Source organism: Balaenoptera musculus, chromosome 4 (genome assembly GCF_009873245.2).
Source record: "Balaenoptera musculus isolate JJ_BM4_2016_0621 chromosome 4, mBalMus1.pri.v3, whole genome shotgun sequence".
Taxonomy (NCBI): domain Eukaryota; kingdom Metazoa; phylum Chordata; class Mammalia; order Artiodactyla; family Balaenopteridae; genus Balaenoptera; species Balaenoptera musculus.
This window is the reverse complement of record NC_045788.1, coordinates 63,194,978-63,210,147: the sequence shown is the minus strand read 5'-3', so window position 1 is coordinate 63,210,147 and position 15,170 is coordinate 63,194,978. Positions and strand designations below refer to the sequence as shown.

At 39.8% G+C, this 15,170-nt stretch overlaps 1 protein-coding gene across 2 annotated transcripts in view; it reads left to right on the top strand.

Annotated features, from left to right (window-relative positions):
- Window positions 1-127: 127 nt before the first annotated feature.
- The window catches only part of IGF2BP2 (insulin like growth factor 2 mRNA binding protein 2), a 165,889-nt gene continuing 150,846 nt past the window's right edge, over window positions 128-15,170 (top strand). Inside the window, exons 1-2 of one of the 2 annotated variants that reach the window (XM_036851482.1) lie at window positions 128-391; window positions 1,970-2,030. In XM_036851482.1, the coding sequence (XP_036707377.1) occupies window positions 214-391; window positions 1,970-2,030 (239 nt within the window). In that variant the 5' untranslated portion in view covers window positions 128-213. The remainder of the gene's footprint in view (window positions 392-1,969; window positions 2,031-15,170) is intronic. The other variant, XM_036851483.1, reaches the window with a different exon arrangement.

Genomic DNA, 15,170 nt, shown 5'->3' with positions numbered 1-15,170 from the left:
CAGCCGCGCCGAGTCCCCGCCTCCGCCTCTGCCCCCGGGCGGGCCGGGCCGGCCGCGGTGGGGGGAGCCAGGCTGAGGGTGGGGGTGGGTGGCGGGCGGGCGGAGGGCGGGGAGGGGGGGCGGAGGAGGAGGAGGGGAGACGAGGGCAGCGGAGGAGGCGAGGAGCGCCGGGTACCGGGCCGGGGGAGCCGCGGGCTCTCGGGGAAGAGACGGATGATGAACAAGCTTTACATCGGGAACCTGAGCCCCGCCGTCACTGCCGACGACCTCCGGCAGCTCTTCGGGGACAGGAAGCTGCCCCTGGCGGGACAGGTCCTGCTCAAGTCCGGCTACGCCTTCGTGGACTACCCCGACCAGAACTGGGCCATCCGCGCCATCGAGACCCTCTCGGGTGAGCAGTCGGCGCTGTCCCCCTCCCCCCGCCTCGCCCAGCTCAGGCCGGGACGGCGCCCGGAGGGAGGCCGAGCCCTGCGGGCGGCGCCCGGCGGGGTCTTTAGCGCCCGCACGTTCACTTCCACGCACCAGACCTTCAACTCTCACCGCCGGCCCGCTCTTGGGACGGCCCGCTCCCCTCCCCCCACGGCTCCGGACTCACCCCTTGCCCTCCCAGCCGCAGCCCTGGGGCGACCCCCGAGCCTCCCCTAGGGTTCCCGAGGCTCTCTCGCTCTCCCGGGGCACCCCTTGTTCCTCCGGCTCCCCGAGTTGCTTTCCAGAGTTCCCCACCCCCATCCTTAGAGAGCCCCCGTCTCCCCTTCTTCCCTGACCTTCCCGTCACCCCTTTTGTCAGGGACCCCCCCCCAAACCCTGCATGTCCTTCTCCCTTGACCGGACCTTACCCCTTCCCGTGCCTCGTGCCCAGGACCTCTCGCCCTCTGGCGTCCCCTGAGCCGCACTCTCCTTTCGAGCCCCCTCCCCAGGTCGCCCCGCGGTCCCCCACTTTTGGCACCCCCTCGGCGCCACCCTGACGATCCCCTCCGAGGTTTCGGGGCTCCCCCCACCCCGCCTTTGCACGACGGCACATCTCTCTCGGTCCTCTCCCGAACCTCAGTCCCTTCTCGCTTGTCTCTCAAGCGCTCCTATTTTTCTCTGAATTTTTTGTCCGATTTTATTGAGAAGAACTCGGGGCTGGGGGCTTTCCGCCGCCTGTCCCCCCGCCTCCCGCTCGGCCAGAAGCATCTTTTTACGAGGTGCCCTGTCTCAACTCGGTGGGGGCCCGGACTGAGAACCGAGAAAGAGGCGACCGGGGGGCCCGCGAGAGCGCTGGAGCCCAGACGGGAGACGGAGAGCGACACACACACAGACTCGCGCGCGCGCGCACTCACCAACTCTCCCTCCCGCACACGCACCGCTCGGAGCCGCGCTCGCCCCCAGGCCACGAGCCTGCGCCCCCCGAACCTCGGCCCGGCCGGAGCCCCTTCCCCACCGGCGCGCGGGGTGGGGGCGGGGCGGCGGCGAGGCCAAGGTGACCAGAAGCAGGCGGGGACCCGGCTCTCGCGGAAGCGGCCCCTGGGGGGCTTCGGCGTGTCTCACCAGGGCCACCGGGAGGAGAGGGCAGGGAGGGGAGCGCAGCGGAGCCTTCGGAGCCCGGATTAGCGCAATGGAGAGGTGGGGGCCCGGAGAGGAGCGGGGCCGCGCCAGCCCTGCAGCTTGAGTTTCAAATGAGCTCATCCTTTCAAATTGGCGCCGCTCTTTATTAAATTTGTTTTTCCGGTAATGCCACCCACAACTATACCTGGGGTCGGGATCCGGGCTCGCACCCTTGCCACCTCGTCCCGGGGAACGAGGCGACTTGGGGCGCCCACCTTTTTTCCCCACTGGGAACCAAGTTTGCCCAGCTCGAGCGGGGTAGGAGACCCCTTGAGGGCGCCCGAAGGCGGAGCCGGAGCGTGGAGTTCTGTGCGTGCCCCTCCTAGCCCCCCGCCGGTTTGATCGCAGGAAGGTTCTGAGTGCTTTAATTTCTGTTTTAAAGGTAAAGTGGAATTGCATGGGAAAATCATGGAAGTTGATTACTCAGTCTCCAAAAAGCTCAGGTAAATATATTTTGCTTAGTTTTTTTGTGTGATTGGTCTTACGTCTAAATAAAAAAAAATACACTCAGTTTTTTAAAATGTGCTTGTATAGTTTTTTAAAAGGCGTTTGTTTGTTTTTGTAGTGGAGTTAAAATAGTTTAGAAAGCTACATTTTTTACTTTCATTATATAAGGTGTTTACTGTACTTGGAAAATATCTGGTGCCTTATTGGGGGTGGGTGGCGAACACTAGCTGTGTTAAATTCGCTGGGACCGTTTAACTTGTTTATGAAAACTTGCCTCCCACCCACCACTCCCACCCCTGCCCCCCAGCACAATGGCAACAAATGCTTGTCAAGACTTCCTGTGAGATGTTAAGAGTAAATATTTACTGTGTCAGCTAAATTGCTTAACTAAACTTCGCGATTATTGCGATTAATTAGTTTTCTTTTTTAGATACCTTAGTGTTGAATAATAAAATAATTCAGCAAGGGGTCGATATTTTTGCATAGTGCTTTAAACAAGTAGGTTGTTTGGATTAGGTGGCAGTTAAAAGCCAGACTTTTTTAGTCACTGAGACTACTGAATATTGCATCTGAGCGTTTTCTTGTTGTTGCTGCTTTTAAGATATGTTTGAGGCTAAACAAATATCACTGTGAAATCTATAATTATATTTAAGTGCACTGTTGTTAATGAAGGACTAAAAAGTTTTGTGGAGGTTGGATTTCTCCACAGTGATTTGCTTATATGAGAATGTCTGTGAGGAGAGAATGAGGGAGAACATCTTTGTTTAAAGTTTATTGTGGACTTTAAATTTGGGCCCTTTATTACTCATTCTAGATTTTTTTTCTATGTGTCGTAACTTAGTTTATATCCCATTCACATACATTTCTTCACCATTAGTCATTAAGTAGCTGAATTGGAGACTCTAAGTGAAGTCTTTGACTTACCACCTTTACAGTTTGTGATTCTCAATAGTGTAACCATTTACTTGATTTTTGCCAGGATTGAATAGATTTTAAAACAAACTATCCCAATTGTTAAATACATAGATGTTTTGCTTAAAGGGTTTTTAAAAATGTGTGCACATTTCCAGATATGTTTTAACTAAGCAACAGATTATCTTTTGTTTGCCAATGATTCCAGTGGCATATCAGAAAACTACTTAATAACTTAAAAAATAAGAGGTAAAAGTTATGATTTGCAGTTTCATGTGTAGTATTAAGCTAGTTCTTCTCTCTAGGAAGAGATGTAATGTGCAGCTGATTAATTTTTCAATTAAGTATTTTAAGTTTGTATGCTTTTCTTAAAAAAATTTTTTTTGCTTGAAAAATCGAAGTTGAAGCTTTTTGATACATTAACTATTTACTGTAAGTTAAAATTACTCATCTTATGACACTTGAATATTGGATGAATATATTGAACAGGGTTTGAAAGAACCACCCAAAATATTTGATGGGTTATGTTTCTATAAATATCTAATTCTGTTGGCTGTATAATTGTTTTGAGGTTTTTTTTTTGGTTATAATTAGTAAAAATCGGTAGAATTTTATCTTTGGTTAGTTGGTGTCTCATTTCATGTTGCAAAGTATATTATTTAATGTTGCAATGTAAGTGAAATACTAGTTTATCCAAAGTTATTAACATCTCTTGAAACTTCTCACAAATATATTACTTTTTAACTTTTTTCTTTCAAAATACAGAGGTTATTTGCTGTTAGCTGGAGGGTCATTTAGATGATTTTGCTGTGTTTATATAAGAGTTCAGAATTAAAAGCTTGTCCCAAATTTTTAGTATTAATTAAATAAAGAGCAGTCTAGGACTTATACAGCTCTATTGGTACATGATTTCTTTGAACACTGTGGGTAATATGAAATACCTAGGAGGTAGATTGAAATGCGCTGTGTATGATTCACTACTCTGAAGATGTCTGACATGCCAAATGTATGCATAAGCTGCTGCTGTAGAGGGCTGCTTCATTTCTGATTGGATAGCTTTGATCTTTCTTCCTTTCCTTTATTAGTTTAAAATGCAGAAATTAGTTACTGGTACTGCAGGCTAAGGGAGAGAGAGCTGATGCCTGGTGTTGTGTACTGAGCTCAGACTCCTGGGAGGAGGCAGCTGTGTGTTCTCATGTACAGGGCTCCACCACGGAGGGGACTCTCAAAAACAGGGTACTGTGACATTTGAAACCAAAGCTTTTATGTTATATGGTGACTATTTTGGTGTTCTTTTATTGCACTTGCATGAAAATTAACAAGTTAAAAGTACATTTGTTGGCCTTCAGTCAGTTCTATATGTGGTTTTTGTGTTAGTAGAAGTGAAAATGTGAAGAAAACAATTCATCCTCATTGCTTGCTTACTTAAAAAACCATTCCACAAGTGAGTGCTCATTTTCTTTATATTGTTCTGATTTCTTTCTGTTCTCAAGAATCAGTTTTAATATCTATATTCCAAATAGATTTTTTTTTAACCTAATGATACTTGGGAGGAGATGTTTTTTATCTTAAGTTATGAAAATATTGGCATGCCATTTGCTTACCAATTGGATCTTTTGTTAAATATCATTCTAGCATTATTTTATATGTGCTGTTTTTGTAGACAGACTAGATAGTATTATTTTCTCAGGGTCACTTAGAAGTAGAAAACTCTTTTTTCTTTTGCCACATGTGCTTCATTCTTATTAAATGCAAATTATTGTAATGTAAACCATGTACAAACCATCTATTTTTCTTACTTTCTAAGTTGGCTTCAGGCTCTGTTGAATAAAAATCTTTGATTCTTTTTTCTCTATTCGCATTTCTTGGTAGCATATATGAATCAAAGATTTCTTAAGGAAGAAAAAACAGACAAAGGGCTGTAAAAGTTGTGGAAACTTCCTTGATAGAAATTTCATTTTTGATGTTGATGAGAGTTTAGTTTAAAAAAAATTTATATACTATATGTATCTACACACATGCACACACACACACATTGCATAAATTGTTTTGAGCTAAGACATACGCTAACCTGAATATGCTTTGTAACTAAAGTTGAATGATTCTGTGAGAAACAAAACTTTGAAAAATGCAATTTCTGCCCACTTCTAGGAAGTAACTAAGTGGTGCTAGACATGCTTTCACTAAGATGGTGAGAATACTATGAGGTAGTGTAGGAAAAAGCTATGAATTTGTCTTTCATGAGTTAAAAATCAGTAATTGTGTTCTCTCCAATGCAAATGAATTTGGTCTCCTATAGGAATGTTAAAGAAAACAGTATCTCAATTGTGTTTTGCTTGTATGTACTACATTGTGTATAGTTGAATTAAATACCAAAAAGAAAAAAAAAAACCCAACCACCCAACCTCAAGCCCTCCCTGCAACAAAGGCTTTTGATGGATCAATTTTTAATTTTGTAGCAACAGAAAAGACTTTATTAGGTTAAAATCATATGGTACCCTATTTCAAGAATTTGTTGAATTAGAAATTAAGGCCTGGATTTAATTGTATAGATTCCATGTGTGGATATTTTATATATATATATATGTACACACACATACACACACATATATATATTACTCTAAGGTTAGTTTTGATTTGTCTTTGAGTTGGACATTTAGTTTCCCATTTTAAAAAAAGGCTAGTAATTTTTTTATGCAGTTCTAGGGAATGCCGTAGAAAATTACACATTTTGATGACCTTTAAGAGATGTGTTGGAATTAAAATAGAAGCAATAAAGAAAAAAATTACTTGGTAAGTCAGGTTTAAAATTCTAGTTTGTGTTTTTAAAAGACTGGCCATTTGATGTTTTTTACGTTATTTGGTTAAATATTAAAAGCCATTGAAATCTACAAATCAAAATAGATGTTATATGGGGCTTGATTTTCCAATTTGCCAAATTCATATCAATTTTAAATTATATTGTAGTGATTTATAGAAGTACTAGATGGCTAAACACATAAACGTTAATTCTAAAAGGTGATTTGGTGATATGTAATACATTTGTCAAATTGTGTTTTTTTAAATAATAATGTTTCTTTGTAATTATGGCTGGGTATAAGATGACCAGTAAGGGATGGTCTCAGAGTTTGTTTTTTATTATGTTAGCCTGAGATTATCATTTATATAGAGAAGATGAGAGAAGATTAATAATATTTGTAGAACACCTTTTATACATAATGATCTAAAGTACAATATATTTTCTTTAAGAAGAAAAATTTTAAAGGACGTTAGAAGATTTAGAACTAATACATATCAAAATCAACATTTCACTATTATTTTGAGTAAATGTTTTTTATTTTACAGAGGTTGTTCCAGTTTTTTAAATGGGGGGGAATGTAAATAACATTGAAATGTGCATAAAAGGGTAGTAATTTGGGCACATTTATTAAAAGTCAAAAAGTTATGAAAATCAGATTTCTATAAGAACTATTTATACGTATTTGATACTTTCAACTTTCTAAATATTTGCTGTCTCCTGCTGAATCACTCTTCCAAGTCTGCTCATGAAATCCTCAAAAATAGATGAGCAATTGGTCAGTTGTTAGAGGACATAATTTGGGCTTAAGTGTATCATCTCTGTGGTTCAGCAGGGTGTGTGCACATGGGTGTGTGTGTGTGTGCGCGCACGTGCGTGTGTGTTTTATGGGAGACAGTAGTTTCAGACAGATGGTATCAAGAGGGAAGAGGAGGATATCTTTAAATTAAACAACAAATGTTCTGGATTTTAGTCCTGACAAGGCAAATGAAAATTGCTAGGTGTTTGAACCTTGTGGTAATTAAAGGGAGTCAAGTGCAATAATATGTGCCTTGAGTGATGCATAACTCTTGCAGGTGATTAACCTTGTGGGAGCCAGGACACAGACACCTGTAGTGGCTTCTTCAGTGAGCATGCTCCTGGAAGGACCATTCTGTGGGAAATTTATTCTCCTTCACTTTTGCTTGGATGTCTCCTCTCACTAAGAGAATTGGCAAGTGATTCTGTGTAGGCTTTGATTTTCTATAGAAGATTTAAGATTTGAATATGCATTTTCATTTAGAAATTCTATACTGTGGAAGACAGTGTATTATTTTGCATAACAAAAGTACTCTGAGAGAATCAATTTCATTAGAAGAAGCATAGTATTGAGCTGGTTTCTTTGGAGGCTGTTAAAAAAGTTGAATAATAAATTTCAAAAATATATTTAAAAAAATTATATTTAAATGCCACCAAAATGTCTTCAGTGTTCTTATTGGTGTTGAAGAAGAAAGTGGTGGGGTTTGGCTAAACCAATTTTTTAAACCAGCTTTCTAAAAATTTTAGTCAAAAGCATAATTTCCAAAAGTTATGATTAACTTCTTAATTTGAAGAATGGGAGAGTTCTGTTTAACAAAACTTGCCCAAGTAATTTGGTAGTCAAGGTTTGTCCTTTTTACACTCAAATTAAAGTTCAAATTAGTTTGGGTGGTCATTCAAAACACTATCACTGAAGAAAACATAATAGCAAATAAACAACGAACACCTACCAGTAAAGATAACAGTCTTTCCTTTCATTTATCACCATTAAAATATTTTTAAAAATCTTTTACTTTATAATTTGACTTCATGCTTACAAACTTGTAATTTTCATTTGGTGGCATGGACTGTATGGGTTCTATTTTGGGCAGCAAAATTGCAGAGTGCTCAGAGCATTATTTTTAAGGTTTTTCTTTTCCTGTTTTGATCATGTACTTTAGTCTGGTCTTTCCATAAAATAGTGAAGAAAAATTATTTTCTTTTACAGAAAAATTCAGATTTTGTTACTTTGGCTTCCAAAGAGGAGGGAGAATACAATTACTGTTTCTTTAATTTGGTTTAGTGTTTGATGGCATGTTGAGGTGTTGAATAAGTAGACCAGAGAAAATGGATACTTTTGCATTAATAGCAGGCAATCGAGTCCAAAATGATGTCCATCATTTAATAGATATGTTTCTTCCCCAAGCCTCTGGTTCTCACTAAATAATAAGCTTACATTTTGGAGACATGTTTTGTTTATTCTTGGATTTCCTATTTATTTATCTGTTCTATACTTTATTTCTTAAAATGTGAAGATTTAGTTAGAATTTTCCCATTCTGTTTATTATCAAGAATATTTCATAAAATAGGTATTTCAGTAAGTCCAATAAATGAAAATTAAGAGTTCTGATGCATGTTTTAGACTTTCTTCTATCTATCTATATCATAAGAAAATGTTGTACCTAATGACCAGGATAATCTGTATGGGATGATTGCAATGAGAATGATATTTTCAGTTTTTCTTATTATCATACAATTAATGTGTACCAACATGTGAGGATTTGCCTTATGGGGGAAGCTTGGACTTTTAATTTTTGTTTTAAATGTGATCAGAAAGGTAATTTCATGATTCCATGTGTTGACATGTAAATAATACTAGATAAATGTATGTTTCTGTGCCTGCATCTCATATTCACATAGTACTGATAATATCTCAGCCTCTTCAACACATTATTTCATTTATTCTAAATAATAATTATGTGAAGAAGAAAGGACATTTAATATTATTCCTTTTTTTAGATGAGAAAACTCAGTCTCAGAGAAATTTAATAATTTACCTAAGGTCACATTACTATTAAATAGTAAAGCTAGGGTTAGAACTTCTGATTCTCAGTCCAGCGTACTTCACCTACATTTACTTTGTTTAATTAAAGAAGTTATCTGAAAGTGTTGTAAGGTTCAAAGGTTGCCATTCAAGAGTGATGGAAAGATATAAATATAGATTTGTTTGTGAATCACCCTTTGCAATGATCTTATTCTTAATCAATCCAAATGATCTGTACTTTGTTATAGTTTTTAGGAAAAAAATTAGAAACAGAGGTCATATTTAAATTACTGGCAGTATCACTATGCTTGCCCATAGACAGAAGTGGGGTATGCCTAACCAAGCAGGTTGGATCTTGATGTTGTTGTTACATTGCTTTTTTCAGTGGTTGCATTCCTCGTGTTATGACATAGGACATTGCCGAGAAAGATGTTTCAACAGCTTAGCCACACAGATTACACAGGTAGCCCTGGTCAAGACCATGTGCCACATGGTAAAGGAAAGTCAAGCTCAAGGAATCACTTGGGTGGGTTCGTCCCAGGTTTCAGCCAATCCATTGCTAGAGGGCAGGACTGTTTTGGTTTAAGTGTTTTCCTGGTAGCTGCCAAGTCTTTCCTGAGATTTGGTGTCTCTCTCTCTGATTCACTTTCTGTACAGAATATGGCCTTTGGCCTCTCCTGTGGGAGTGAAATGAATGTTAATAGGATAGCATCCCTAAAGTTCTCTGAGTTCCTCATTAATGATATAGTCACTCAAAAGCATATACTAAATAACTAAGCATGTGAAGAACAGTCCATTTCCCCTTAATTGTGAACTTTTTCTGCATTTATCCTCGTTTCCTTTAACTTTTGTGTAGTATCATATTTATGGTTGTGGTGGAAGGGAGGAAGGAATTATCAAGAAAAAGGTAAGTGAAAGAAGATTATTTCCAACTCCCTGGGCATTTCATTTCTTTAACTTAGTAGAGCCCAGAGTGGGGTATTGCATGTTCTGTGGAATTCTGACTCAGAAGATGGGGAAAAGGAAGAAAGGTAACTAATACTTGCTGAGTAGTTAATGTGCTAGGCATTGGACTAGGCCTTCTCCATATTTTTTTGTATACAGCTGAGAGAGATCTGAATTTCATCCGTTTCACAGATAGGGCTGTAAAGCTTTGGACTCCAAAGCAACTCCTTCTTCTACCCGACCAAACCTGCTTCAAAGAAGCAGTGGGCGTCTTACTCTTGCTTACCATCTAATTTGTATACAATAACAGCACCCTAGCAATAAAGTAGAAAGTTGTGATAATGTGTACATAGGTAATAGAGTAACTTTGTATGTTTTTCCTAACTCAGAATTAGAGCTAAAGTTTACATGTATACAACAGAAATGCTGAGGAAAATAAAGGACTGAAGTTTAGTATATTTTTAATTTAGTGTAACTGAAAACTGAAAGTGTTAGTCATAATTTGAAGAAACTTTCTTGAAGTAGACCTATAGTAGAGGCATTAGTAATAACTTAAAGATAAAAGATTTTAAAAAAATCATTGTGGTTGAAAGTTAAGTGTAAAAAACATATGTATGCAGTCGGGTGGGGCGGGGGGTAGGGAGGGTCTGTATTTATGCCTTTGGCCCAGATACTTTTTTTAAATCCTGGAAAAAAGCACCTCAGACTTTTTTGTGTAGGACCTAGAGTGTTGCACAAAGTGTGGCATGCTTTCATTTTTATCTGTATATTTTTAAAAGTGTCTATGATTTGGAGACGGAAATACGGGATTCTTGCAAATTATCTTCTATAGAGTGGTTCATCTTACTAACATTAGAAAATTTTAAACCTTTTAATTAATTAGTTAATTAATTAATTAATGGCCGCGTTGGGTCTTCGTTGCTGTGCGCGGGCTTCTCATTGTGGTGGCTTCTCTTGTTGTGGAGCACGGGCTCTAGGCGCGTGGGCTTCAGTAGCTGTGGCTCGAAGGCTCTAGAGAACAGGCTCAGTAGTTGTGGCACACGGGCTTAGTTGCTCCGTGGCATGTGGGATCTTCCCGGACCAGGGATCGAACCCGTGTCCTCTGCACTGGCAGGAAGATTCTTAACCACTGCGCCACCAGGGAAGCCCTTAAACTTTTTTGACAATGAAAGATTCTGAAAGCACAGGGAGTAGAAAGGTTTGTATCTTCTTTTTGATACACTACTTAAGCATATTATGCATTCATGACTTTTTTTTTTTTTTTAGTAAACAGGACTTGAGATACAATTATACTACCAATGCAATGAGATATACAAGAATTTTGCTTCGTAGATATAGAGGTGGTGCTTTTTTGATAAGAATGTAATTTTATGAAAAAAATTTTATTATGAGATGAAAAAATAATGGCTTTTCTCAGTCAAGAATATTATCAGAAAAGATTTTTATTACCACATTTATATCTTCTCTTTTACTCTTTCTCTTTGAAAATAAAGCAAAAAAATATTTCATTGAATGGTGGTTCTGTGGACAGGTTAACCTCAAACCAACTCATGAAATAGAGGCTATTTCAAAAAAGCTCACGTGAGGACAGGCTATATAGTTTTTGTTATGTGGAGACATTTTACTTTAGTCCCTCTTGATCTTTGTGATTTTAACAATGCATATTTGAAAAATGGATGTTTTGTCTCTTCATTGTGTAGATAAGGTTTTGGAGTAAAAGTGTCTGTGCATCTTTACATGAGAGAGTCGGAGGTAGATGATGAAAGAGTTTAACACTGAAAAACTGGAGTTTAACCTCTTCAATTATTAAGAAGGAAGGGAAGGAGGAGGGAAGCAAGGAAGGAGGAAGAAAGGAGGAAAGGAAGGAAGGAGAGAAAGAGGGATGGAGGAAGGGAGAAAGGATACAGATAGCCATAGAAGCATAGGTGACTGAACTTTGTCGTGCAGCTTGTACGGTCTGTAATTCCAGAGCATGTGGGAAAGACTGGTACTCACTGGTGGTGGGTAGGAGAAAGTAAGTGATTCCATTGGTGGTAGCAGGACCAGGAGTCTCACACAAGTTGTTCTTTGACTTTTAAAAACCCTTAGAGTATGTGGTTGGCCTGCCCCACAAACGGTCTTATATTTCTTTCTTTGAGGCCCTGCACTGGCCAGTTCCTCTCTCTTATTCTCCTTCCCCTTTGTACTTCCGCAGGGATGGCTGGGCAGGACTGGAAGGTGCCTGGTGTGTGGGGCCTGTCTCCAGCCTGGTGCCCCCTCGCTGGCGGAGTCTGGGGAAGTGGGGAGGCGTGTGTGTGCTTGCTCAGTGTGCTGGAATGTATGGGCTCTGTGGCTCACGCTTCCTCGGAATGTGCCACAGACACGCTTCTCCATGGTCTCCACGGTCCTGGGGGTCAACCCTCATAAGCTTTTGTGAGTAGTTGAAAACTTGGGATGGAATTTCCCAGTGCTGAAAGTTTAGGCTACTCTTTTTCCCCCCTGAAGTGGATTGGTGTTTATTCTTTGTAAAGGAAGAAAAATCTACTAACAACAACAACCATTGAAGAACAGAAAAAAATTTGTGGGTGTGTAAATAACCTGGCCTTTCTCCTGGATCCAGCTGTACTCTTTTTTTCCCCTTCTCTTCAGACTGATAGTGATGTCTTCAAATCATGGACACTGAATTTGTAAACTAAGCTCTTTAAAACTCCCCGAGTTGTGTCGTAGCTAAAGATGATGAAATCAAGGATCTTTAGAAACTAGGTTTTTGTGTTTTTTTTAAAAATAAACTTTATTTATTTATTTATTTATTTATGGCTGCGTTGGTTCTTCCTTGCTGCGTGCGGGCTTTCTCTAGTTGCAGTGAGCGGGGGGCTACTCTTCACTGCAGTGCGTCGGCCTCTCACTGCGGTGGCTTCTCTTGTTCTCTCTTCTCTTGTTGCGGTGGCTTCTCTTGGGCTCTAGGTGCGCGGGCTTCAGTAGTTGTGGTGCACGGGCTTAGTTGCTCCGCGACATGTGGGATCTTCCCGGACCAGGGCTTGAACCCGTGTCCCCTGCATTAGCAGGCGTATTCTTAACCGCTGCGCCACCAGGGAAGCCCGAGAAACTAGGTTTTAAGCTCAGATTTTTTAAAATATAGGATTTAATCTCCTTTCTAAGGAATAAAAAACAAATTGCTGGTTGGTTAATATTCTTTAAATTTTTTAGTTGCTTAATATTTTTTAAAAATTTAGATTTTATTTATTTTTTTCTTCACAAAAGATTTGAAATGACAAAGGCACTGGTGGCTCCATTATTTGAAATAAAGACAGGGATTTAGGTTTATGAAGTAGATAAGTTAAAAAAGAATTTTGTTGTAAAGGTTATAAAAGACTGAGAACAGGTGGCTGGTTCTAATGTAATTCTTTATACATCTTAAGAGGTTTGCCAGGGAAGAATTAGCTCTTTGGTTCATTGATTTTTGTATTAATGGTTTGCCATATGTGTCTATTTCGATAGTGATTTCAAAACAATAATTCTGATATTGAAAATGATTTGTGGCTTTAGTTCACCTATAACAATCATGGTCAAGGTGTTAATACCTGCCTTAAAAATTTCCAGGCCAGAGTCACATGTTTTATTCCCCACAGCAGTGCTTTTAACAGAGTGTTCCACGGAGCCTTAGGATTCTGAGGAGATGCCAAATTTATGGGAAGATCGAGTGGACATATGTACCTGTGGGATCCTGTCTTCTTACCAACCTTTCATTTGGAAGACAGCTGCATTCGTTGTTGTTTTATATATTGGAGTTTGGTCTAGAATTTGGATTAGAAGAGGGGTTTGCTGCTTTGAAAAAACAGTTTGGAAGTATCCATCCTATAGTATGTAATTCTGGGCCTTGAGTCCATTCCTTCCTTGATCAGGTATTCTAGCAGATGCAAAGCTCTTTCCTGAGGAAAGTTTAGACCCTGCCTCCCTTACTTCTGAATCCTGTGGAATGGCCTTCCATCTTCTGTCACTTTCGCTTTAGTAACAACTGTTTGCTTTGCCAACTGCATGCCAGACTACTAAATCTATGGATTTTTCTACAATCAACAGCACAGATTGTTTGCCCTTCAGGAACTTTCCAGGGAGCTCCTTGGGCAATAATTGTACTCTATCTCTTGGCAGAGCCATTAGAGTCCACTGACTTTGTACAGTGATGGGTCTGGTGACATGGGACCCACCCATTCATCAAGAACAAGTTTTTGCTTTAGGAGGTGCAAGCAGGATGGCCTTCCTACCCCTTGTTCAAGCAGAGCAGCCCTACTTTCATCTGTTGTGTATGTTGGGGTTCCATGAACACAGAGGTGATCTTCAAAATATTTTCACCTGGGTAGAGTGGATGCCCAACAAATCAGAAGGAACATGAGCCATTATACTCTAACATGCACTTCTTCAGTATCAGTCCTGCATGTATGATTCTTGTTTAAAAACAGGATATTACTTCAAAAAATATGTATTATTTTTTTGATGATTTCTTAACTTATGGCCAAAGACTCTGGGGGGGAGTCCTTATAGTCCTGAGGGAGAGGGAGACTGGGACACTGCCCTTTGAGCTCTCCTCCATGCCCCTATGCTTCACCACTCTAACTTCCTGCAGATTGGTCTTCAAAGATTGATGATTTCATAATATGCACTCAAGTTTTATAGTAATACTGTTCTAATAGACCACCATATATTTACAGGGGTCCACACTTAGATTCCTGCAGATGACATAAGTGGTGGCAAAGGGGGGGTGTTCTATGGAGTGTACGAGGGGTAGCTATTAGCTCCAACCAGAAGTCAGAGTTCTTATTTTAAATATTTAAAATTTTCAACCATTGAAAAATTTTTGGAGACACTCTGAGAGTCAAAGAAGACAGCAGGTTAACCTGGCTCATGGGTTGCCAGTTTGCAGTCTCTGCCACATGAAAGTCAGCATCCTCTGCAAAATATTGTTGAAAACACTCTGTTACGTTTAGTATCTCTTACCTTTAAGGCTGTCTGTGAGTGAGAGGGGAAAGTCCTTCTCTTGATAAACTGGATAAACTAGTATGTCTCTTATCCAATGATGATAGCTGTTTGGAAGCTCAAAACTAAAATTAGGTCTCAGAGCAACCATCCTTCGTCTAGTTTTCTGGAATAATTATTTTCTCCATTAAAGAGTACCCTATTTTTAGCTTTATGATAGAGATCTTATTTTGCTTCTGTTGTATTTAGCCATCTAAAATCCTTTCGTAAATATAGAATGTACATATGCTGAATATGTGACACTCTTATAAGTTTATATAGTATTTCAGAATACATGTTCATGAGAAAAAAATAAGCCTCTATTTTCATATAATTGGAGGAACATGTTTCCATATCAGTCTAAATTCTTCTCCAGTTAAACACTAGGCCAACTATAGATAATGTTTTAAACCATTTCCTAAGAAAATATGATTCTCGTATGTCCAGCAAACATTTTTAAAAATAAGAACTTGAGTTCTGCCTATAAATCAACATCTGATATAAGGCAGGTAGTTTTGAAAGCATAGAGTGTACTTGGTAGAAAAATTTGGTGGTGAAAAAAATATGCTTTTAAATATGTTTGAAAAATGTTTTGGTTACTGTTGCACTTTCTTGTATTTAAGTTGAGGAAATTGAAGGCCATATGGATTCTGCTTCTGGGCCCTGGGTAAA